Source organism: Scyliorhinus canicula, chromosome 28 (assembly GCF_902713615.1).
Source record: "Scyliorhinus canicula chromosome 28, sScyCan1.1, whole genome shotgun sequence".
NCBI classification, from domain to species: Eukaryota; Metazoa; Chordata; class Chondrichthyes; order Carcharhiniformes; family Scyliorhinidae; genus Scyliorhinus; species Scyliorhinus canicula.
In genome coordinates, this window is record NC_052173.1 from 12197068 (window position 1) to 12222482 (window position 25415).

At 46.4% G+C, this 25415-nt stretch overlaps 1 protein-coding gene across 1 annotated transcript in view; it reads right to left on the reverse strand.

Moving 5' to 3' along the window:
* The window catches only part of LOC119958180 (extended synaptotagmin-1-like), a 165262-nt gene that overhangs the window by 83304 nt on the left and 56543 nt on the right, over positions 1–25415 (reverse strand). The window contains 1 exon segment of the mRNA XM_038786528.1: positions 11901–11942. Within this exon segment, the coding sequence (XP_038642456.1) occupies positions 11901–11942 (42 nt within the window).

Here is a 25415-nt window from a genome sequence, read left to right on the forward strand (position 1 = left end):
ATGGAGCGGATCTTCCATTGGTGACATTCCCATGTATCTACTGCTCTCCTTCTAGATGGTAGCAGTCATGGGTTTGGAGCCTTAGTTAAACCGACCTGCAGTACATCCTGAAGATGGTACACATGGCTGGTAGAGGGAGGGCATATTTGTGAATGGGGTGCCAATCAAGGTTGCTTTGTCCTGAATGGTGTCAAGCTTCTTGAGTGTAGTTGGAGGGGATTTAGAAGGGCTGAGGTGCTCCAGCATTGCCCCTGCGGAAGGCACCAGCATAGGCTCATCAGTTCCTCCTCTGGGTGCTCGCTGGCCCCCGGGTTACTCCATGGGACAAAGGGGAAGCTAGAATGAGCTTGGGAGGCTCCACCATCTCCTGGCACTGCCAATCCTGGGGACCACCCTCGTCTGAGCCACGGCCGCGATGCCCTCAGCCATGGAGGACGGAGACTGGGACACTTCCTTCAGCAAGTGAGACATGTCCCTCACTGTCTCAGTCATGTCCTTCTATGACTGGGCTAAACTCTAGAGCGCTGCAGCAATGTCCATGTGGGACCGGGACATGTCTGCCTGTGACTGGGCTCCCCTGTCCTGAGCCTCAGCCATTGACCGCACAGTGTACCCCAAGCTTTGCACGTCCTGACCCACGGCTCTGACTTCTTGTCCCAGGCACATTTATGTATGGCAAGGAATACAAGGGATTCCCGCTACTGGGCTGCCATTTTGACTCAGTCCGCAGCCGCCACGCCAGGTTCCTGAAGAGACATAGCACACGCCCAATGCCGTCGGGAACGGTATGTTTATGCAGTTAACTGCAGCCTTTGTGAGACCGCACATGGAGAATTGTTAACCCTCCTTATCACACATAATGAAGCAAAGTGCACTGGACTTCATGGAATAATGCCATGATCCTGAAGTGAGAGACAGTAGAATGGGGCTACGTGCTGGACCATGCGCAGGACGAAGGCTATCCATGTGAAGCGTGAAGAACTCTCACAGGGCAGACTTCCGCTTGTGACCATGAAGTGATTGGTCACAAAGGGCTGTTCCTGTTCAAAGTCACAGAAAAGGGCTCTTTTTACCCAGATCCGGGTGGAATTCTGATGAAAAGGCATAGGTGAATGTTAGAGGAGTAGTTTACCCCTGGAATGGTATGTCTTCTGATCACCGGACCCAACAGAAAACAGAGGTTTAGCTGGAAAGTTGAAACAGTCTTGTGCTTCACAGACAGTCTCTTCCAGCATGCAGGCAGGGGAGGGGCAAGCTGTAAGGCCCCAGATACAGGAACTGATGACTTTTATCAAGGAGGAATTCCATAAACAGGGGAAAGAAATGCATGAGGATCATGCAAAGGCCATTGCAGAAGCTGTGGCACCCCTGGAGTACTTTGGAGCGGATGGAGAGGTGTTTGGAGGTGCAGGGGTCACAGATTCGGGAGATTGAAGGAATGATTTCGGACCACAGCGATCATGTGGTGGCTCTGGAGGCGGAGGTGGGGCTCCTAGGAGACCTCTGTAAAACAGAGGGCAAAGGTGGAGGAGCAGGAGAATACCTCGAGAAGACAGAACCTGTGAATAGTGGGCCTGCCCAAAGGAGTGGAAGGTGTGAGTGCCACGAGGTACGTCTCGAGGATGCTGGAGGGACTGGTGGCAGAAGGGGTGCTGGATAAGGCATCTGAAGTGGACCGAGCTCATAGGTCTCTGAGGCAAAAGCCTAGAGCTGGGAAGCCGCCGCGGGCGGTGATCGTGAGACTCCATAAATTTGTGGAGAAAGAGAAAATTCTACGGTGGCCCAGGGCAAAGCGTAGCTGCGACTGGGAGGGAAATAACATCTGGATTTATCAGGACATCGGAGCCGAGTTGGCAAAACGGCGGGCAGGTTTCAACAAGGCCAAGGTGGTGCTGTTCCGGCGGCAGATCAGGTTTGGGGTGCTCTACCCGGCGAAATTATGGGTGACGTTCGGAGGCCGGGAGTATTATTTCGAGACCCCAGAAGCGGCCGAAGACTTCATGAAGGAGCATAAACTGGGGGAGAACTGAGTGTACAATGCTTGGGAACCGGGGTGCTGGCACTATGTAATGGTCGGGAGCATGTCTGAAGTGGGTGCAGGGATTGTGGGATTTTTGCCTTTTTTTGTGGCGGGGGGAGGGGGTTTCTGTTCAATGTTGAGATTGTAAGGAGTTGTAGGGGTGAAAGGTTTGTGGGGATGGATGTTCCCATTCCCCCCTCCTGTTTTATGGGACTGTTTGTGTTTAACATCTATTTGTTTGCTTTAGAGAAGGCTACCTGGAGTTCAGGAGAAGTCCTTGTTTGGGTGGGGGAGGGTAAGACCCGCAGGAGGCTGTCATGATATACCGACACACACGATGATATACAGACAAGCAGCTAATGGACACAGAGAACAGGACATGACCAATAAGCAGGCAGGACACTCAGGGGTGGGATCTGACTATAAAAGACACAAGGCGCTCACACTCCGCCTCTTTCCACTGATGAACATCTGGAGAGTCAGTCAAGGGTGTTGTTACAATCTCACACCCCCACCACGTGGAAAAGAGCTAGTCTGGTTCAGTCAGATAGAGTAACCACAGTTAAGTTAGCAGAGAGTCAAACTCTCAGCGAACTGTGCTATTAGTTCAATAAACCTGATTGAACTAACTTCAAGGTCTGGAGTATCTTTCTGATCTAAGTTGCAGCCAGTGTTAGACCAGTGTACCTAACATGACAGAGGCCTTCTTCTTTGAGCTGACCTGAGGGGGGGGCGGTGAGGGAGGGAGAGGTCATTAGCATGTGACTTTGGGCAGGGGCAGCTGTGCCAGCAGGTTATGCTGGTGAACAGAAGTAGTGGGGGAGAAGGCCAAGAGGGGTGGCCGGGGGGGGTGGTTTCTGCGACGCGGCAGGGGGTGAGAGATGACATGGTCAAGGGCGAAGAAAGGGGCCATCTTGGATGGGCGAGGTACAGAGTGGAATTAAAGGGACAGGAGTTCAGTGGGGAAGATGACGGACGGTAGAGGGGATTGGAGGTGCAAGGCTCCGGTAAGGTTGGTAACGTGGAACATCCGGGGACTGAATGGGCCGGTTAAAAGGTCGCGGGTGTTCATGCACCTCAGAAGCTTGAAAGCGGGGGTTGTCTTTTTGCAGGAGACACACCTCCGTGTGAAGGACCAGGTTAGGTTAAGGAAGGGGTGGGTCGGGCAGGTTTTTCACTCGGGGTTTGATTTGAAATGGAGGGGAGTGGCGATTTTAAGGGTAGGGTATGGTGGATCCATGGAGCTTTCAGAACCCAGGAGGAAGGGAGTATTCCTTCTTTTCACACGTCTATAAGGTGTATTCGAGGACTGATTACTTTGTAGTGAGGGGGGATTTTGGGTGGGGTGGAGGGGGCAGAGTATACGGGGATAGTTATCTCAGACCATGCACCCCACTGGCTGGATATTCGGTTCAGTACGGGACGAGAGCAGAGGCCGGGGTGGAGGTTTGACTCGGGGTTGTTGGCATTTAGGGATTATGTGGAGTTCAATCAGAATGGGGAGGTGTGGCCGGGCATTTTTTGGGAAGCACTGAAGGCAGTGGTCCGGGGAGAAATTCTCATTTACTCATCTAATTTGGGGCCTCACGGTAGCATGGTGGTTAGCATCAATGCTTCACAGCTCCAGGGTCCCAGGTTTGATTCCCGGCTGGGTCACTGTCTGTGTGGAGTCTGCACGTCCTCCCTGTGTGTGCGTGGGTTTCCTCCGGGTGCTCCGGTTTCCTCCCACAGTCCAAAGATGTGCGGGTTAGGTGGATTGGCCATGATAAATTGCCCGTAGTGTAAGGTTAATGGGGGGATTGTTGGGTTACGGGTATACGGGTTACGTGGGTTTAAAGGAGGGTGATCATTGTTCGGCACAACATCGAGGGCCGAAGGGCCTGTTCTGTGCTGTACTGTTCTATGTTCTATGTTTACGGTTCGTGCGAATAAGGAAAGAAGGGCGGAACATGACCGTCTAGTTAGCGAGATAGTGGAGGTGGACAGGGAATATTCGAGGGTGCCCACCGTGGAGGGATTGGCGAGGAGGAAAAACTTGCAGGGGCAATTTGACAGGCTGACAATGGGGAGGGCAGTAGGGCAACTGGGTAGGGCAAGAGGGGTGCAATACGAGTATGGGGAGAAGGCGAGCCGCATGCTGGTGCACCAGCTGTGGAGACAGCCTGCGTCCAGGGTAATATTGAAGATCCGGACTGGGGCTGGGGATGTGGTGTCAGAGCCAGGGAAGATAAATGAGGCATTTAGAGAGAGTATTACCAGGGACTTTGTGAGGCAGACCCAGGAGGAGAGAAGGGGGGACATGGGGTGGTTTCTGGACGGGCTGGAATTTCCCCAGGTGGAGGAAGCAAAGAGGCAGGCGTTGGAGGAGCCCCTGGAGCTGAGGGAGGTGCTGGATAGTATCAGGGGTATGAAGTCGGGGAAGGCCCCTGGGCCAGTGGGTACCCGGCAGAATTTTACAAGGAATTTGCAGCGGACCTGGCACCACATCTATTGGGGGTGTTTAATGAAGCACTGGAGAAGGGGGAGTTGCCAGAGACGATGAAGCAGGCAGCAATCATACTAATCCCAAAAAAAGGGAAGGATCCGGTGGAATGAGGGTCGTATACACCCATATCACTATTGCACACGGATGTGAAAGTATTGGCTAAGTTGTTGGCGGGGAGGATGGAGGACTGTGTCCCGGGGGTGGCTGCAGAAGATCAAACTGGCTTCCTGAAGGGCAGACAGCTCGTGAGTAATATAAGGCGGCTGTTGAATGTGGTGATGAATCCGTCGAGAGCTCTGGTACTGGAGATGGTGGTGTCCATGGATGCGGAGAAAGCATTTGATCGGGTGGAGTGGCGGGACTTGTTCGAAGTTTTGGGCCGAAATTTGTGGCATGGGTGCGGTTGCTGTATGTGGCGCCAAGAGCGAGGGTGAGGACGAATGATATGAGCTCACGAAGCTTTGACTTACACAGAGGTACGAGGCAGGGGTGCCCACTGTTGCTGCTGCTGTTTGCGCTGGCCATAGAGCCATTGGCGATGGCTCTCAGGGGGTCGGCAGAGTGGCAGGGGATAATGAGGGGACAGAGGGAGTTTCGGGTGTCACTCTATGCCGATGATCTCTTGCTGTATGTTTCGGATCCATTGGAGAGTATGGGAAGGATTATGGGTCTGTTGGGGAGGTTTGGAGGGTTCTCGGGATACAAGCCGAATGTCGGGAAAAGCGAGGTATTCCCGGTGAATGAGCTGGCACAGCGGGCTAATTTAGGGGGGGATGCCATTTACGGTAGCGAGGGATAGGTTTAGGTACTTGGGGATTCAGGACGGGGCTCCATAAGTGGAACTTAAAGCTGGTGGAGGAGGCCAGGGAGGATCTTAAGAGGTGGGATACACGGCACTTAACGTTGGCGGGGAGGGTCCAAGTGGTGAAAATGAATATTCTGCCGAGGTTCTCGTTTATCTTTCAGGCTCTCCCGATCTTTATACCAAAGGCCTTTTTTCGGAAAGTGGACACAATCATCTCTGACTTTGTATGGGCGGGGAAGGTGCCGAGGGTGGGGAGGACCCTGCTACAGAGGCAGAGGCAGCAGGGGGGGTTGGGGGTTGGCGTTGCCGAACGTGCTTCATTATTATTGGGCGACGAATATGGACAAGGTGAGGCGGTGGTGGGAAGGAGAAGGGGTAGAGTGGGTTAGGATGGAGGAGGAATCTTGTAAGGGGTCTAGTTTGAGGGCTATGGTGACGGCAGCATTGCCAATGGCTCCGAGTAGGTATTCAGGGAGCCCAGTGGTTCAGTCCACGGTGAAGATATGGAATCAGCTGAGGAGGCATTTTAGGGTGGAAGGGATGTCGATGCTAACGCTGCTGTGAGAGAATCATGGATTTGAGCCGGGAGGGGATGGATAGTGTATACAGGAGGTGGAGGGAAGTGGGGCTGGTCAAGGTGAGGGATTTGTATTTGGAGGAAGGGTTCGCCAGTCTGGAGGAGCTAAGGGAGAGGGTAGAGCTGCCGAGGGGTAGTGAGTTCAGGTATCTACAGGTTAGGGACTTTGCACAAAAGGTCTGGAAGGGGTTCCCTAGATTTCCGGGATACACCCTGCTGGAGCGACTGCTGCTTCCGGATGTGGAAGGGGAGGGAAGAATTGGGGATATATATAAGTGGCTGGGGGAGCAGGGAGGCAAGCGGCTGGTGAAGATCAAGGAGAAATGGGAAGCGGAGTTGGGAATGGAGATCAATTGGGGAGTATGGAGTGAGGCACTGCGAAGGGTAAACGGGACCTCCTCTTGTGCAAGGAAATGAAAAAATGAAAATGAAAATCGCTTATTGTCACGAGTAGGCTTCAATGAAGTTACTGTGAAAAGCCCCTAGTCGCCACATTCCGGCGCCTGTCCGGGGAGGCTGGTACGGGAACCGAACCGTGCTGCTGGCCTGCTTTAAAAGCCAGCGATTTAGCCTGGTGAGCTAAACCAGCCCCTAACCAGGATGAGCCTGATACAGTTTAAGGTGGTGCACAGGGTGCATATGACTCGGGCGAGAATGAGTGGGTTCATTCAGGGGGTAGCAGATGAGTGTGAGAGGCGTGGGCGGGGGCCAGCAAATCATGTGCACATGTTTTGGGGTTGTGAAAAATTGGGAAGATTCTGGGCGGGAGTGTTCGCAGTCTTAGCCAGGATAGTGGAGGAGGGAGTGGACCCGGACCCTTTGGTGGCGATATTTGGGGTTTCAGAGAAGCTGGAGCTCATGGAGAGGAGGAAGGCCGATGTCTTGGCCTTCGCCTCTCTGATTGCATGGCAGCGAATTTTGCTGGAGTGGCGGTCGGCATCGCCACCGGGGGTAGCAGCATGGTTGGGTGACCTGTATGACTTCCTGCGGTTAGAGAAGATAAAGTATGAGTTAAGGGGCTCAGCAGGGGAGTTTGAGAAAAGGTGGGGGATGTTTGTGACCGTGTTTGAGGAGCTGTTCGTCATACAAGGTGGGGGGGGGGGGGGGGGGGGGGGGGGGGTGTGAAAAAGGAGGAAACTGCACAAACTGCATAGTTTATTTTTGGGAAGAATGTTTCCTGGGGTGTTTACTTGCTGTAACCTACTTTGATACAAGTTTGAATAAAATGCGTTTTTTTAAAAAAAGTACTCTTACAGGGCTCTGCAGGAAACACTCTTAACCTGACTGGGTGCCCAGAATGATGGAACACAGTCACAGACTAAGGCCAGCTAGGAATGAGCTGTGCAAGACTCTTTGCAAATGGAGGGCAGTGCAAGACTCTATGCAATTGGAGGGTGGTAAGTAGTTGAGGCAATGTCATTGTGTGGACTCCAAAGTAACATTTCAGGTCAATAAAGATGTCAAGGGATACTGTGTGGGTGATTAACGATCAGATCAGTTACAAGGAGCAATTTAGAGTGGCCAATCCACCTACCCTGCACATCTTTGGGTTGTGGGGCGAAACACACACAGACATAGGGAGAATGCGCAAACTCCACACGGACAGTGACCCGGGGCCGGGATTGAACCTGGGACCTCGGTGCCGCGAGACAACAGTGCTAACCACTGTGCCACCCCATCAACAGGTTTGGTGCATGCAAAGGATCACAACACCAGCTGGACTGTCATCAAGTAGTGCAATTTAATTGAAGCAGTTATAAATAAAGTTTAAAGGTACATGAGAGTAAACTATCACGTATGTTACAAAAAAGGAGTCACGGCCTGCCAGCCAGCAAAGAATTGAAAACAAAATAATCAAGGATAATTATCAGCACCTTACTCTGCCTGGAATCTATCAACCATTAGATTGCCACAGGCCTGTCAGCCAAGTAATACTCTTTGCAATGGCCTCTGTATGTGCTTCATGGCCCTCATCATCACTATCCCCTTCCAGATCCTGATCATTCAAGGAGACATCTCAGTCCTCCATGTCTCCCTCAACCAAGATATTTCCCCCGCCCCCACTTTGTTGCGTGAGTTTGTGCAGGGCACAGCTGGCAATGACACACACACGGGTGAGAATTAGAGAACTCCACCCGAGTGGTCCAAACATTTAAACCTAATCTTTGGAGACCTATCATCTACTAAAACATGTGCCTGGTGGAGGGATGTGTGGCATTATACCCCTCCTCAGTTGCATTCTACAGACGGCAAACTGGCATCAGCCAGGTTGGCTGGATGTATTTTCCAAACCCCTGCTCCCATATCATCCAACACAATCACTCCCTTCCGAGTCTCTAATGATATCTACATGGGACATTCCTCCGCACCTTCCACACCCTGACTTACCATGAGCCCAACCTCCCCCCCCCCCCCAATGAGGCCATCCACTACCCACCCATGACCCTAGAAACGCTACCCTACCTGATCCCTTACTGAAATGAAATGAAAATCGCTTATTGTCACAAGTCAGCTTCAAATGAATTAACTGTGAAAAGCCCCTAGTCGCCACATTCCGGCACCTGTTCAGGGAGGCTGGTACGGGAATTGAACCATGCTGCTGGTTCAATTCCTGCCTTGGCCTGCTTTCAAAGCAAGCCCCTAGTCGCCACATTCCGGCACCTGTTCAGGGAGGCTGGTACGGGAATTGAACCGTGCTGCTGGCCTGCCTTGGTCTGCTTTCAAAGCCAGCTATTTAGCCCAGTGCTAAACCAGTCACTGTACCACCTGCCTCCCTGTACTCTTATTTAACTCTTAGGACCCAGCTCTGGACATCACCGACCCCTTCCTTTAGACCCATCTATCTACCACACTCAATGCCCAAAAGGCCAACCCTGACCCTGCCACCCTTGGTCATCCTCTGCAAAGCTTCAACTATCAGCATCCAATCAATTAATAGACTGACACTTCGGGAACTGTGAGCGGGGGAGAAATTCAGAGTGCAATCTGGGAAGGTAAGTGATTCACTGATTCTCTGAAACTGACAGAGGTCCGACTGGGGAAAGTAAACGGAAAAGTGACATTACAGGAAGGCTGTGATTTGATTGGCTAATAGGGAAGCTGTGCTAAATTTGAAAATCCATTGGGAGGATGAGGCATCCATGGCTGACGAGGGAAGTCAAGGACAGCATAAAAGCAAAAGAAAAAGCTTACAAAGTGGCAAGAATTAGTGGGAAGCCAGAAGATTGAGACACCTTTAAAAGTGAGCAGAGGACAACTAAAAAAACAATGGGGGTGGGGGAAAGATGAAATACAAGTATCAGCTGGTTAGTACAGTAAGAAGTCTTACAACACCAGGTTAAAGTCCAACAGGTTTGTTTCAAACACGAGCTTTTGGAGCACTGCTCCTTCCTCATAGCTAGTTAGTACTACACGCTATGAAAGACAGAGGCAAGAATAGACATTGGACCACTGAAAATGTGGCTGGAGAAGTAGTAATAGGAAAGGAATGGCAGAGGAACGGAATAGTTATTTTGCATCAGCCTTCACAGTGGAAGACACCAGTAGGATGCCAGAGCTCCAGGAGAATCAGGGGGCAGAGAGGTGAGTGCAGTAGCCATCACTAAGGAGAAAGTTCTGGAGAAACCAAAAGTTCTGAAGGTAGACAAGTCACCTGGACCGGATGGACTACACCCCAGCGTTCTAAAAGAGATAGCCGAGGAGATTGTGGAGGCATTGGTGGTGATCTTTCAAGAATCATTGGAGGCAGAGAGGGTCCCAGAGGACTGGAAAATGGCTAATGTAACATCACTGTTAAGAAGGGTGGGAGGCAGAAGATGAGAAATGATAGGCTAATTAGCCGGACTTTGGTCATTGTTAAGATTTTAGAGCTCATTATTAAAGATGAGATTGTGGAGTACTTGGAAGTGCATGGTAAAATTGGACCGAGTCAGCACGGCTTCGTCAAGGGGAGGTCATGTCTGACAAATCTGTTAGAATTCTTTGAGGAGGTAACAAGGAAGCTAGACAAAGGAGAACCAGTGAATGTTATTTATTTAATTTTCAGAAGGCCTTTGACAAGGTGCCGCATAGGAGGCTGTTAAATAAGCTAAGAGCCCATGGTGTTAAGGGTAGGATCCTGGCATGGATAGAGGATTGGTTGACTGGCAGAAGACAGAGTGGGGATAAAGGGGTCTATTTCAGGATGGCAGCCGGTGACTAGCGGTGTGCCTCAGGGGTCAGTGCTGGGACCACAAATTTTCACAATATACATTAATGATCTCAATGTACATTAAGGAACGGAGGACATGGTTGCTAAGTGTGTAGATGATACAAAGATATGCAGGTGGGCTGCAGAAGGACTTGGACAGGCGAGGAGAGTGAGCAAAGTGGCAGATGGAATACAATGTGGAAAAGTGTAAGGTTATGCACTTTGGAAGGAGAAATGGAGGCATAGACTATTTTCTAAATGGGGAAATGCTTCGGAAAGCAGAAGCACAAAGGGACTTGGGAGTCCTTGTTCACGATTCTCTTAAGGTTAACGTGCAGGTTCAGTTGGCAGTTACGAAGACAAATGCAATGTTAACATTCACGTGAGGGCTAGAATACAAGAACAGGGATGTACTTCTGAGGCTTTACAAAGCTCTGGTCAGACCCCATTTGGAATATTGTGAGCAGTTTTGGGCCCCGTATCAAAGGAAGGATGTGCTGGCCTTGGAAAAGGTCCAGAGAAGGTTCACAAGAATGGCACCTGGAATGAAGAGCTTGTCATATGAGGAGCGGTTGAGGATTCTGGGTCTATACTCGTTGGGGTTTAGAAGGATGACGGTGGTGAATCTGTGGAGGCCAAATCACTGGGGATTTGAATGGGGATGAAAAAAATATCAGCCATAATTGAATGACGGAGCAGACCCGATGGGCGAGTGGGTTATGGACATTTATGAGCGCTCTCCAAGAAGGAAAAAACAGCCATGACTCACTTCACAAGTCTACCTCACCAGGTGCGTCACTTACATGCAGTCATGAATTTGAATACACAAATTTTTCACTCACTGAGCATTTGATTTGGAGGGGGCACTCTTATTTCAATGAGCATGTATGACATAGCATACAACGCTATATGGGCCAAGTACTGGAAAATAGGATTAGAATATATAGGTGCTTGATGACCGGCGCAGACACTTAAGAGGCCCTATGACTCTACGATACGCAAATGCATGTAAATGTGCTTCCTGACACTGGTCGTCAGGGAGCTTGATCTGCCTTCAAAGTTCCACGGCCTTAATTGGAAAAATTCATTACGCCGTTGGGAAACAGATTTCCTGCCTCCCATCAAATTACTTTCCCCTGCCCGGCACTCAAGGTGGGCCTCAACGTTGTTGTGGGGGGAGGGAGTGGAAAAATCTGCATGATTCTGTAATTTACTTTTTAAAGGAGTTCCAAAAATCATAGTGGTAGGACATGGGTCCGTGCCGGTAAATTGTCCACATGGCAAGATTTACAATCTCAGTCAAGTCACTCTGGAGGCAACAAAGGCACAAGAACAAGAGAATGAGCTATCCTAGGCTGCTCACTAGCATCTCAGGGGGTTTGTGACTTGACCCTCAACCCAATGCCTTGTTGGGGAAAAGGATACTCATGAATCGCCACCATCCATAGTTCACAAGAGTTTTGTTCAACATACCTGATTCACACTACAAAGCTGACAGCTCCATTTAAAACTTCACTTTGAATTGTGAGCATTCAAAATATTTGTAAGTGAGTTGTAAGCGTTAACTGGATGTGATGTTGGGCAATATCAAGGGAGAAAACGAAACATTAATTACTGAAACAAAGTAAATCTATGAAATGGAAGTTTAAATCTGGTTAAATGCATGTCTTCCTCATCTGCACTCATCATATTCACCCATATCTACTGCAGATTAGGTTGGAGTCAGTGACAACACTGGATCGGATTGTGGGACCAACCTTCCACTGAAAAGGCAGGGGAAAAAAACTCTTCACACTCAAAAGTCATTAAAGAATCAGTTCCTACCTTGTTTAGCCAGTCTGCACGCTCAAGATCCTGGAAGTTAACCTGTGAAGAGAGACAACATCATCAGTTTGTCAATCTTTTAATGAACTCTTTCAAATGCAGCTGTCATCACCATATCGGGTGTTAAAACAATATGGATTTTGTGACTAAACACAGAAATATCAGAGATGCCATTTTAGGTCTCCTCAATTGGTAGGAAAGGAACAGGAGAACAGTTAAAATGGAGCAACCAAGTTCCAGCTGGTTTCGCGATTTTAATAGAACTGATTTTTTTTTTGATTGATGAGACTTCTCAGGCCTCCAGGTCAAGAGACGGAGCATCTGTTGCCCCCAGGCTCCGCCACAAAATTCTCACATCACACCAGCGTACATTTTACAAACTAGTGCTCCCAGCAAAGAGCATTGCATATGTAGAGCACATAACATGACAAGTCAGTGCATCTCACACAATCTGCTGTCCAATAATTTGAATTCCCAGTCAACAAACCTCGGATTGCATAAAAACTACCATACTCATTCATATATGCTGGGAAGCTTTTATCTCCAATATTTCTTATTGTAGACACATTTTCAAGGTAGAAATCTTCACAAATGCTCTTCTAATGTTGCTACAAGTTACTAGATCCTTGGTATTGAATATAACAGCAATCACGGATAGTCAAAATAAGTAAATCACCATTTAATTTTTGAAAAATGCCATGTCACCTCATACAATATCATCTACCTGCCACATAAGACAGGCACTGAGCTCTCTTGGACACGTTGATGGCACTGGAACAGGCTCCCTTCTTTGTTCCATCTATTTGGCCACAAAGGGATTCAAACACTAAATTCTAGAATGATAAAAGTTATTCAGCTTAAGCCAATTCATTCCAAAGATCTCCCAAGGAGAGAGTCTACAAAGTTTTGCCCTACCTCATGCTCCCAAAAGAGAAATAAAGAAGAATTTCATTCAGAATACTGAGCTAACTTTAACGTTCCACATAGCCTGGGTGTAGCACAAAACTGACAATGGAAATTTTCTTAAGAAAATTGGGCAGCGTGAAAAAGCAGGCAGCTGATTTGCCATCACCCATTCTGTGCTACCACTTCAGATGAATTTCACACCCAAAATATGCATGAAATATTCAGGCTTTACTCACAGAACAAATGCAATTTGGAAATAATTGACAATACAGTACTGATTTGTGCTTTAACCATAACTAGAACCATAAAAAACCATAACTATAAATAATTCTAAAAGAACAGTTGGCGAGGGTGGCATGTGGGGCACTGGGACTGCGGCACCGAGGTCCCAGGTTCGATCCTGGCCCTGGGTCACTGTCCGTGTGGAGTTTGCATGTTCTCCCCATGTCTGCGTGGGTTTCACCCCCACAACCCAAAGATGTGCAGGTTAGGTGGATTGGCCATGCTAAATTGCTCTTAATTGGAAAAAAATGGGTACACAATTTTATTTTATTTTTTTTTTAAATGGGTACACAAAATTTTTTTTAAAAAAGAACAGTTGGAAACTGTTCTGATTCCAAAGCAAAGCCCAGAACCTGCTAGAAAAAACATGGTCACAATTATTGCATCCTTCCCAGGATACACTGCACAAAGCAAAAGCTTTCCTCTTCCCTTCCCCAGTCAATACAAAAGAAAATGCAAATTTAATGCAATTTTTTGACAGTAATCTTTCACAGCAGTACTGTTCACAATACTTGGCAGAAGTGTCTGGGGAGTTTATGTATTGGTGATTAAAAAACAAAGCCCACTGCTCTCCCCATCATTTAAAGCCTGAAACAAACAGTTAAGATAAAACCAAGCTGGCTGTTTGAGCCAAAATTGTGGGAAGAAACAAATGAAATAAAGATGCAATTCCAACTGAGCAGCGATCTAAACAATGGTCACGTCTGTGTTTGAAATTGTGGGGCAGGCATGAGGGAAGTGATCCTTAAACAGCTGCAAACTCCAGTTATGCAAATGAAAATCGCTTATTGTCACAAGTAGGCTTCAAATGAAGTTACTGTGAAAAGCCCCTAGTCGCCACATTCCGGCGCCTGTTCGGGGAGGCTGGTACGGGATGTGACCTCTTTGGTCTTGCCTAATTTTTGTGTGGGATTGTTAAATGGTTTTAAAATTAAAACCCAGAAATCAAATATTACATTTTTATTTTTACAAACACAAGTATGTTCAAGGAGCTAAATGGCATCCCCCTGTTCTGATGCAGCTTTCCTTTTGGATTGGACCGAGTTTGAGTCTGCAATCCAGAATATGTCTGGAATGCAAAGCTGACTCCCAAGAGATTGTGACTTTACAGCATGGTGTGATGTGTGTGCTTTAAAAAAAATATATATAGTGCTCCGCATTGCTGTAGATATTCTGAATATCCAGCAATCCTGTTAGCATGGATAGCTCGATGGAAAATGATTACAGCTTCCGTTGGGCTACTTTTGTCTATTTGAGGAAATGTAGCCTTTTTGCTGTTGAGTCACTGCTGCTGCCTGGTACTGTTGATAAGATAGCATGCAAGCAAGCAGTCATGAAAAAAAAAAATCTTGCAGCAAAAAAAAAACCCTGCCACTGTGGCAGTACCATCAGATTCAGACTCAAAAGGAAACCACTTTGGCTATTTGTTCAATGCTTTTTTATTAAGGTGTTAAACACTTCTCAAAGAGAGTGTAAGTCGGCGTGTGCATCGGAGATGGAGTGGGATGTTTCTATTTCAGTCTCATGCACATTTGACTGGAAGATGTGAGTCAGTGACCATACGAGTTCCCAATTTCACTCCCGACATCGACACAGGGTGGAAACTAGATGCTCAAATTAAATGGATGGAGAACAAGGCATCCCAGGCCACCATCTGCACTTACACACATCTCAACATGTTATGCGACAGAGTAGTAGGATCTCCAGCCCCTCTACCTGGAGGAGCTACAACAATGGGGATGGAACAAAAATTTAAATTGAGTATGCAACACCACCACCCATCACAAACTCAGCACTGGCAACATTTTACATCATTCTTTTATTCTGCAGTCACATGATTCAACCACAAGGTTTTAACATGCAGAAAGCTACAATTTCATTTGCCACAGGAATGATGATCATTCAAAAACACTCCCCAAAATCTCAGTGCACTCAAGCAATGGCTATACTGTAGCTATACTTGTACACACATCAATTACAGTGTTTCCAAGACATCTCAGGGTCAAAGCTACTGATAAACTATTTGCTTTTCACTTGATCCTCTCAATGTTTCAGTGTTAAATCAGCATCCACTGTACTCAATACACAACACATTCCAGCTTACCCTGCTCCAAATGAAAAACACTGACCACACTCAAGAATGCATAAATTTATATTTTAATTAAAGAAATACTTTTTAATCCAACGTAGTTTTGTTCAAGGTATTTAAATTGCTGATGGCTGTGTAGCAGGGGGTTCTTTATCACCCAATTATGTGCCAGTTGTGATTGTCTGCTGACAGTTTGTCTGGGAACTTCATAATGGTTTTTGCAGACAGAAATGCCTTTTCTTATCGACTGACTCATTCATGAAGAATGGCCAAATGGATGCCAATAGAATAGTCTCCCACCAGGAGTCTGGAGCAGAGGAGAGAACTTTGAACTAACAGCAAAGAAAATATTGTCCCTCAACATTAGACCAGTGTCCCTGTTCAAGTGCCCAATGATAGCCGACAGTTAATTGGACACAGCAGAAGCAGAGAGGTGTCGAATGTATAGTACTCAAATGTTCTGTCATCACAACAGACAATATTAAACACATTCAAAAAAAATCCAGGGCAGATCTCATTCTGGTATCAATCTCTTCTTCCTTTTTAGACACTCCTTAAAACTCAACTTGATTTGTTCCAATATCTCCTGATATGGTTCAGTATCAAATTATGTCTCTAACATTCTTTCGAAGCACCCTGGAACACTTTGCTACAGGAATATATAGATATTAAGACATATAGATTCAAGTTTTTGCATTGCTATAGTGAGTTACTAGTGGTAATCCAGTAATTGGTATAAATCATGCTTCCACAAAGGACACATATGAATGAGGAGCTTTCAAACTTATCCTTCCAGGATTCAATGCTCTTATACCAACATATAAGCAAAATTAATTGGCATTTATATCACACTCTGACCTGGAGTAGTGGCATATTTTTAAAAAATGTATAAAAAGGAAGTTGACCCCTGTTCACAAGGGGCTGGAAGGGACATCACCCAGAACCAAAAAAAAAAGGCTGGGGGGGGGGCAGGATAACAGACACCCTGCCTCGTGAAATTCTACAAATTGTTTAATGTAAACCTAAAACAGACAAAGTTGGAATTTAAGCAATGTACTGCCTATGTGACTCATGTATAAATATCTCATGGTTTTTCAGTTGGATAGGGTCCTGCTTCAGAAACACTCTGAAGTCATGCTCTCCCCAATGTGTTGGTAAGATAAACAAACGTTCTGTACCCGAGTCTCCTGGTATTATTTTGTATAATAATCTGTTCCACAGCAGTGTAGAGAGGGAATTCCAGAGCTTGGGGCTGAGGCAACTGAAAGCATGGCCACTTATGGTGGAGGAATTAAAATTGGGATTTACAAAGCACCAGAATTTGAGGAGCACAGGTGTCTCGGAGGGTTGTGGGGTTGGAGGAGATTGCAGAGATACAAAGGAGGTCATGGAGGGAGTGGAAACCAAGGATGATAATTTTAAAGTCAAGACATTGCTTGATTGGGAGCCAGTGTAGGTTAGTGAGCACAGGCAGTGATAAGGGAACGGGACTTGGTGTTAAGTTAAGACACAGGGCAGCAGAGTTTTGGATGAACTCAAGTTTACAGAGGGTGGAATGTAGAAGACTAGCCTAGAGTCTGTTGGAATAGTTGAGCCTAGGTATGAGTGATGGTTTCAGCAGCAGATGAGCTTTCAACCCACTATTGTCTGTTGAATTCTTAACGTCCACAGAAATAAAATTACACAAGTCATGCTGCACATTATCCCCCATGGGACCGAAGGAACTACATCACTTATTTTTTGTGGTAGCAAAGTTTGTGCTGGATCTCAAAATGACAGGGTTGAAGTCAGACGGGGCACGGTCGTCTCACATCAAAATAAATTCACTTTATTTTGGGAGCATGAAAATGGTTTCATTTTTGCAGCATAAAGAGAGTTGATCGATAACTACCCATCCAAATGATTGAATTACCTCCTGCCTTTCACATCCCCACTGGGAGCTGATGCAGATGAAATGTCTCTCTCAATCTTTACAATTGATCTTTTTTTGTGCCAAAATGTGCATTAGCGCACTTGGTTCAGCTCTGGGCACAGGAAAAGTCAGCAAAGGCAGCCAACGTCTTGTCAATCACCAAAATGGCTGGAAAAGAGCATTTGCCCCCAACATGCAACAGTCAGACTGCAAATTCAAACACCAATGAGAAATGATTCAAAATCAAGTCAGCCAATGCTAGCTTAACTGGTTCCCTCGCCTCAGCTACTATCTCCTTCACTTCTCACACCAGTTGTCATCAACCCCCCACTTACAGAAAATTCCACTTACAACCTCTATATCCTTGCAAACTACCGTCCAACTCCACCGCAGCCCTAACCAAACTCACAAGTAACATTAACAATGACTGGCGATGGCACGTTACCCCTCCCTCGACCTCTCAGCATCGTTAACATGGTCAGCCACACCATCTTCTTGCAACATTTTTCCTCTGTTGGCCAGCTGTGGGGGACTGCCATTGCCTAATTTCATTCTTACTGAGCTAGTCATAGCCACAAACCTATCTGCAATAGCTTCTGTTTCTGCCTTACAGTTTTCTCCCAATGGATCTATCGAGTCTGCCTTCTTCAGATCCACATACTGCTTGAACACTGATGACATGTTCAGTGGTAGGCAAAGTAATGGAAAGGGTACTGAGGGATAAGAGTTCTGAGCATCTGGAAAGACACTGCTTGATTAGGGATAGTCAGCACGGATTTGCGAGAGGTAGGTCTTGCCTCACAAGTCTTACTGAATTCTTTAAGGAGGTGACCAAGCACGTGGATGAAGGTAAAGCAGTGGATGTGGTGTACATGGATTTTAGCAAGGCATTTGATAAGGTTCCCCATGGTAGGCTTATGCAGAAAGTAAGGAGGCATGGGATAGTGGGAAATTTGGCCAGTTGGATAACGAACTGGCTGACCGATAGAAGTCAGAGTGGTGGTGGATGACAAATATTCAGCCTGGAGCCCAGTTACCAGTGGCGTACCGCAGGGATCAGTTCTAGGGACTCTGCGGTTTGTGATTTTCATTAATGACTTGGATGAGGAAGTTGAAGGGTGGGTGAGTAAATTTACAGACGATACAAAGATTGGTGGAGTTCTGGATAGTGAGGAGGGCTATTGTTGGCTGCAAAGAGACATAGGATGCAGAGCTGGGCTGAGAAATGGCAGATGGAGTTTAACCCTGAAAAGTGTGAGGTTGTCCATTTTGGAAGGACAAATATGAATGCGGAATACAGGGTTAATGGTAGGGTTCTTGGCAATGTGGAGGAGCAGAGAGATCTTGGTGGTCTATGTTCCTAGATCTTTCAAAGTCGCCACTCAAGTGGATAGAGCTGTGCAGAAGGCCTATGGTGGGCTAGCGTTCATTAGCAGAGGGATTGAATTTAAGAGCCGTGAGGTGATGATGCAGCTGTACAAAACCTTGGTAAGGCCACATTTGGAGTAGTGTGTGCAGTTCTGGTCGCCTCATTTTAGGAAGGATGTGGAAGCTTTGGAAAAGGTGCAAAGGAGATTTACCAGGATGTTGCCTGAAATGCCTTTTCTCATTAGAACGGAGAAGGATGAGGGGCGATTTGATAGAGGTTTATAAGATGATCAGGGGAATAGATAGAGACTTTTTCCCCAGGTGGAACAAACCATTACAAGGGGACATAAATTTAAGGTGAATGGTGGAAGATATAGGGGGGGGATATCAGAGGTAGGTTCTTTACCCAGAGATTAGTGGGGGCAGGAATGCACTGCCTGTGGAAGTCGTTGAGTTGGAAACATTAGGGACCTTCAAGCGGCTATTGGATAGGTACATGGATTACGGTAGAATGATGGGGTGTAGATTAATTTGTTCTTAATCTAGGACAAAAGTTCGGCACAACATCGTGGGCCGAAGGGCCTGTTCTGTGCTGTATTTTGCTATGTTCTATATCCAGCTTTACCAACTTACTAGACCGCTCCACTTTTATGATGCATTGGATGCTAGAATTTCCTCCAATTAAACATGGGAAGACCAAAGACATTGGGGCTTCTGTCTCTGAAAACCCATACCCTTTCCACCAATTTCATTCCTCCGCTCCCACTTTTACCTGGCCCACCGTCTCAGATGGGTTACAATCTCAGGATTCTACTCAACCCAAGCTGAGCTTTTTTAAAAAATTATTTAGGAGATGTAGGTATTGCTGGTTGAGCCAAGGACATTAGTGAAGCAGAATTTTTTTTACAACAATGGTTTCACGGTCATCATTAGACTTTAATTGCCGATTTTTATCAAATTCAAATTTCACCATCAGCCATAGTGGGATTCAAACCCAGGTCCCCAGATCTGGCCCTGGGGCCTCTGGATTACTAGTCCAGTGACAATACCACATCACTGCCTTCCACTTCTGACTCCATATCTCCTCCATCTACTTCCACCCCTGTGACACTGTCCATCTCCACCCCTACTCATTCCAATGGCTGCTGAAATTCGCAACCATGCCTTTGTCACCTCCCAACTTGACTATTCCAATGCTCTTCTGACCAGTTTTATATGATTTATATTCTGTAAACTTCAACTTATTCAACACTCCGCTGTCCTCATCCTTTCCCACAATTGGCCCGGACGCATTACTCCTGTCCGTAAGAGTCTATATTAGCTCTTGATTCTCCACTGCCTCCAATTTAAAATTGTCTTCCAATCCTTCATATCCTTGGCCTTCCTCATCTCTGTAACTTCTTCTAACACCCCGCCCCCCCCATTTCCTTTTTTTAGGGTAATGTAGCGTGACCAATCTACCTACTCTGCACATCTTTGGGTTGTGGGGGCAAGACCCACGCAGACATGGGGAGAATGTATAAACTCCACACGGGCAGTGACCCAGGGCCGGGAATCAGCGAACCACACACCATCCCAACTTTGAATTAGATCATCGTTTCTTCACTGCCGCTGGGTAAAATTCTGAAACTCCCTCCCTAACAGCACTGTGGGTGTACCTACACTACATGGACTGCTGCGATTCAAGAAGGTAGCTCACCATCACAAGGACCATTAGGGATGGGAAAGAAAGGCGCCCACATCCCAAGAATGAGTAAGAAAATAAAAACTCTTTATAGAGTACTTGACAGTGCGAAGGAAAGACTCACAATTCAATCTTTTTTTTAAAAAAAGTTTTCCATTACTTTCCCTGCTTATTACATTCTTGGTGTAATGCCAAGTTGGTCTCTGCAGCACAGCTCATAATTCCTGGACAATTAGTCACTCGGGGCAGCACAGTAGCATAGTGTTTAGCACAATTGCTTCACAGCTCCAGGGTCCCAGGTTCGATTCCCGGCTTGGGTCACTGTCTGTGCGGAGTCTGCACGTCCTCCCGGTGTCTGCGTAGGTTTCCTCCGGGTGCTCCGGTTTCCTCCCACACTCCAAAGATGTGCGGGTTAGGTGGATTGGCCATGATAAATTGCCCTTAGTCCTAAAAGGTTAAGTGGGGGTTGCTGGGTTATGGGGATAGGGTAGATACGTGGGCTTGAGTAGGGTGATGTTTGTACGTGCCGGTGCAGACTCAATGGGCCAAATGGCCTTCTGCACTGTAGATTCTGTGATTAAGCAGCCACACCTCAAGCACATTTTCCACCTTCCTCTTTATAATCCTTGAGTTTTGTGCTTTTGGATCTATATTTTTGGCCCCCTTGATCCTCTCCTGAAAGCACCAACCCTTGCCAGGATGGTGTTTCCACATAACCACAGACAACTTCATCTGGAGTCCAAACATCAAGTGTCACCAAGGCATTGCCATAAAATGAGTAATCCAGAGACCCGGAATAATACTCTGGGACCTGGGTTAGAATCCCACCACAGCAGATGATGAAATTTGAATTCAATCAATAAAAATCTGAAACTGACCATGAAACTGATCACATGTTGTAAAAACCCATCTGGTTCACTATTCACTAAAATCCTTTAGGAAAGGAAGTCTGACATTCTTGCTTGGTCTAGTCTACATGTGACTCCAAACCCACAGCAGTGTGCTTAACTATTAAATGCCCTCTGAAATGGCCCAGCAAGCCACTAAGTTGTATCAAACTTCCAGAAAATCAATAAGGAATGAAACCAAACCAACAACCCAGAGTTGACCTAGGCACCAAAATGACAATGGCAAACCCAGTCCTGTCAAGCCTGAAAAGTCCTCCTTACTAACATCTGGGGGCTTGTGCCGAAATTGAGAGAGCAGTCTCACAGACTAGTCAATCAATAGTCTGACATTGTCCTACACACAGAAACACACATAACAATGTACCGGGCATCATCATTCCTAGGTATGTCCTGTCCCACTGGTATGACAGGCCCAGCAGAAGTGGCAGAACAATGGCAAGAGTCAGGAGTGAGTTTCCCTGGAACTCCTCAACATCACCTCTGGACCCCATGAAGTCTCATGGCATCAGGTTAAACAAAATTATCACATATATCAGTATTCCTCCCATGTTGAACACCACTTGCAGAAAGCAGGCAAGGGCACGGAATGCATTCTGGGTGGGGGACTTTGAAATCCATCACAAAGAATGGTTCGGTAACACCAATACAGACAGAGCTTGCCAAGTCCTAAAGGACAGAGCTGCTAGACTGAGTCTGCAGAAGGGGGGGGGCGAGTAAACCAACAAAAGGGAAAAACATACTTGACCTCATCCTCACCAATCTACCTGCCGCAGATGCATTTGTCCATGACAGTATCAGTAGGAATGACCATCATACAGTCCTTGTGGAGGAAGTGGCATTGTGGTATGACTGCTAGTCCAGTAACACAGGCAAGGCTCTGGGGACCTGGGATTGAAATGCACCACGACAAATGGCAAAATCTGAATTTGATAAAAATCTGGCATTAAACAATTGTCAATTGTTGTAAAAACCCATCTGGTTCACCATGCCCTTTGAGGAGGGAAATCTGTCGCTCTTACCTAGTCTGGCCTACATGTGACTCCAGATCCATAGCAACGTGGTTGACTCTTAAAAATGCCCTCTGGGGCAGCACGGTGGCCTAGTGGTTAGCACAACCGCCTCACGGCGCTGAGGTCCCAGGTTCGATCCCGGCTCTGGGTCACTGTCCGTGTGGAGTTTGCACGTTCTCCCCGTGTCTGCGTGGGTTTCGCCCCCACAACCCAAAAATGTGCAGAGTAGGTGGATTGGCCACGCTAAATTGCCCCTTAATTGGAAAAAATAATTGGCTAATCTAAATTTTAAAAAAAAAAAAAAAAAATGCCCTCTGAAGGGGCAGGCATGGCGACGCAGTGGTTAGCACTGCTACCTCACAGCGTTGAGGACTCAGCCATGATCATAATGAATGGGGGAGCAGGCTTGAAGGGCCAAACAGCCTACTCCTGTTTCTATTTTCTATGAATGTCCTCAGGGTAGTGTACTGGGCCCAACCATCTTCAGCTGTATCATCAATAACCTTCTTTTCATCATAATGTCAGAAGTGGAGATGTTTGCTGATGATTGCACAATGGGCAGGATTTTCCAGTCCGGCGTCTGCGTGTTTCTCAGCTTGACACCATCCAGGACAAAGCAGCCCCGCTTGATTGGCACTCCATCCACAAACATTCACTCCCTCCACCCCCAACGCAAAGTGGCAGCCGTGTGTACCATCTACAAGATGCACTGCAGGAACTCACCAAGATTCATTAGGCCACGCTTCCAAATACAAGACTACTAATGTCTAGAAGAACAAAGGCAGTAGACAAATGGAAACATCACAACCTGGAAGTTCCCCTCCAAGCCACTCGCCATCTGGACTTGGAGGAAATATGTCGCCATTCCTTCACGGCTGCTGGGTCAAAATCCTGGAACTCCCTTCCCAACAGCACTGTGGGTGTACCTACACCACATGGACTGCAGCAGTTTCAAAAAAACATCAAAACATCTCACTACCACCTTTCCTAGGGTCACTAGATATGGACAATAAATGCTTTATAAATTTAGAGTGCCCAATTATTGTTTTTCCAATTAAGGGGCAATTTAGGTTGGCCAATCCACCTAACCTGCACATCTTTGGGTTGTGGGGGTAAAACCCACGCAGACATGGGGAGAATCTGCAAACCCCACATGGACAGTGACCCAGGGCCAGGATTCGAACCTGGGTCCTCCTGGACAGTAAATGCTGACCTAACGTGTGACGCTCACATCTTGTAAATTAATAAAAAGGTGAGCGGAGCTCAGTTGTGACAGCCCAATACAGACTGTGGGTTTAAACCTGGCCCTTACCTGTACCAGTGACTATGCAGTGCTAAATATACAGTCTTGGGCCTATAAAATAAAAAGTTGAAAGCAGGAGTCCTTTTACTGGGTTAATGTTTCAATAAATCTGTCAAGTAGTTTGTAACATTTGGCATAATCTGATTTTTATTCTTCAGGTAGCCTAGATTAGTTTCCTTAAATTCAGAAGCAGAAGAACAAACAACGCTCTAGCACTGGATGCTTTTTTCTCTGCAGAATCCCTGCAGTGCAGAAGGCCCATCGAGTCTGCACTGACCCTCTGAAAGAGCACCCTACCTAGCCCACTCTCCCCCGTGCCCTCCACCCCCCAAATAAAAATATCCCTGTAACCCCACCGAACCTACACATTCCTGGACACTAAGGGACATCTTATCATGGCCAATCTGCCTAACCTGCTCATCTTTGGATTGTGGGAGGAAACCAGAGCACCTGGAGGAAATATACATAAAAAATAAATAATTTACATGCCTACTCGGTGAAATGTAGGCATTATCTTTTGTGATATTTCTACACTAGCTGTCTGAAGTTGAACTAAAGCACCTCAAGCGGGATCTTGTGAGTGAGAGGGTCTCTTGAGAAAGTGCAGAACAGTGTTGACTTGTGTATATTATGAACACTTGCTCTGATCAGTTCGGCCAAATGGCCGGTTTCTGTGCCGTCTGTATGTTCTATTCATATTGATTTTAATGGGTGATTTTAACCTAATCTGATCAAAGTCTAGGTCGGATGCCCGTTTTACATCTTGTCCAACTTTATATGCAATTGACTCTGGGTTAAGCCATGGAGAATGGTTGCATGGGAGGCATCAGAGGTTATTGGTGCGCTTGAAAAGATAATAGGAGACACAGCTCAAGAAAGAAGCAAAGAAGGAGAATGTGAAGAATAGAAAAAAAACACCCAGTAGAAACAATGGTCTTCCTATTGCTTCAATTGCCCTTCATTTCGTTGCTTCTACTCTGACGTCAGTAGAAATTCTCAGAGTTTATGATAATGCAGAGTTCTCTCGATCCAAGTTGCAGGCAGAAGATGGATCAATTCTGCAATAATAATGCAGTATCCTATCCAAGCTCAATCAATGTTCTGCTGAGATCAGCAGCAGTTCCAACATCTATTGCCTGGATTTCCTTAGTAAATCATCTTAATGATTCAACTCCTCTCAGAGCTGTTGTCCTTGAGGCGTGTGCTAATTAATCAATGATTTGATATGCCCTTGATTTAGTTTGAGCTAGTTTGGGCCACATTTCCTGGTGAACAGAACTGCACATTATTTTCAGCAGATTTTAAACAGACTTGAAAATACCACACTACCTGCAAAATCATTTTTTATCAATGTTTCTAAAATTGAAGATTCTCATTCAAAAGCCGGATTGTCAAAATGTTCCGAGTGGGACCTAACAGCTGTACGATGGGTTTCAATCAACTGTGGGACCACAGTACTGCAAAATAGACCTGCTATATCTCACACACCGCACGCTGTTGGTTAGCCAGGGAGGGATATACAGGAAATGGCATGTTCCATTTTGCCTTTTATGCAAAGTTAAAAAGATACAATAATTTGAATCGCGCTCGAGGTGCATAGCACGATATGCAGCTGCTGGCTGATGCGACCATTCGGAGAACAAATGGTCGGTCCCCAGAGCACACTACAAACACCCCATTTGCTCTAGAGATGTTTATTCTGACTTAAATTTGGAGACAGATTTAATAACAGCTGTGAGGTTCAGAAAATAAAAATGTAATTTCCCTCTCCATGCAATGTCATGGCACAAATCACCGTACACCGGTAAGGTGAATTGGATAATCTAAATTATCCCTCTGTGTACCCGAACAGGCGTCGGAATGTGGCGACTAGGGGATTTTCACAGTAACCTCAGTATTAGGGGATTTTCACAGTAACTTCATTGTAGTGTTAATGTAAACCTGTGACAATAAAGATTTTTTTTTTAAAGAATAAAATCAATCAACTGAGACAGTAGTCAGGGGCATTTAAATCATCATTTCTGACTCTGGTCCTTATCTAGTGTAACCAAAG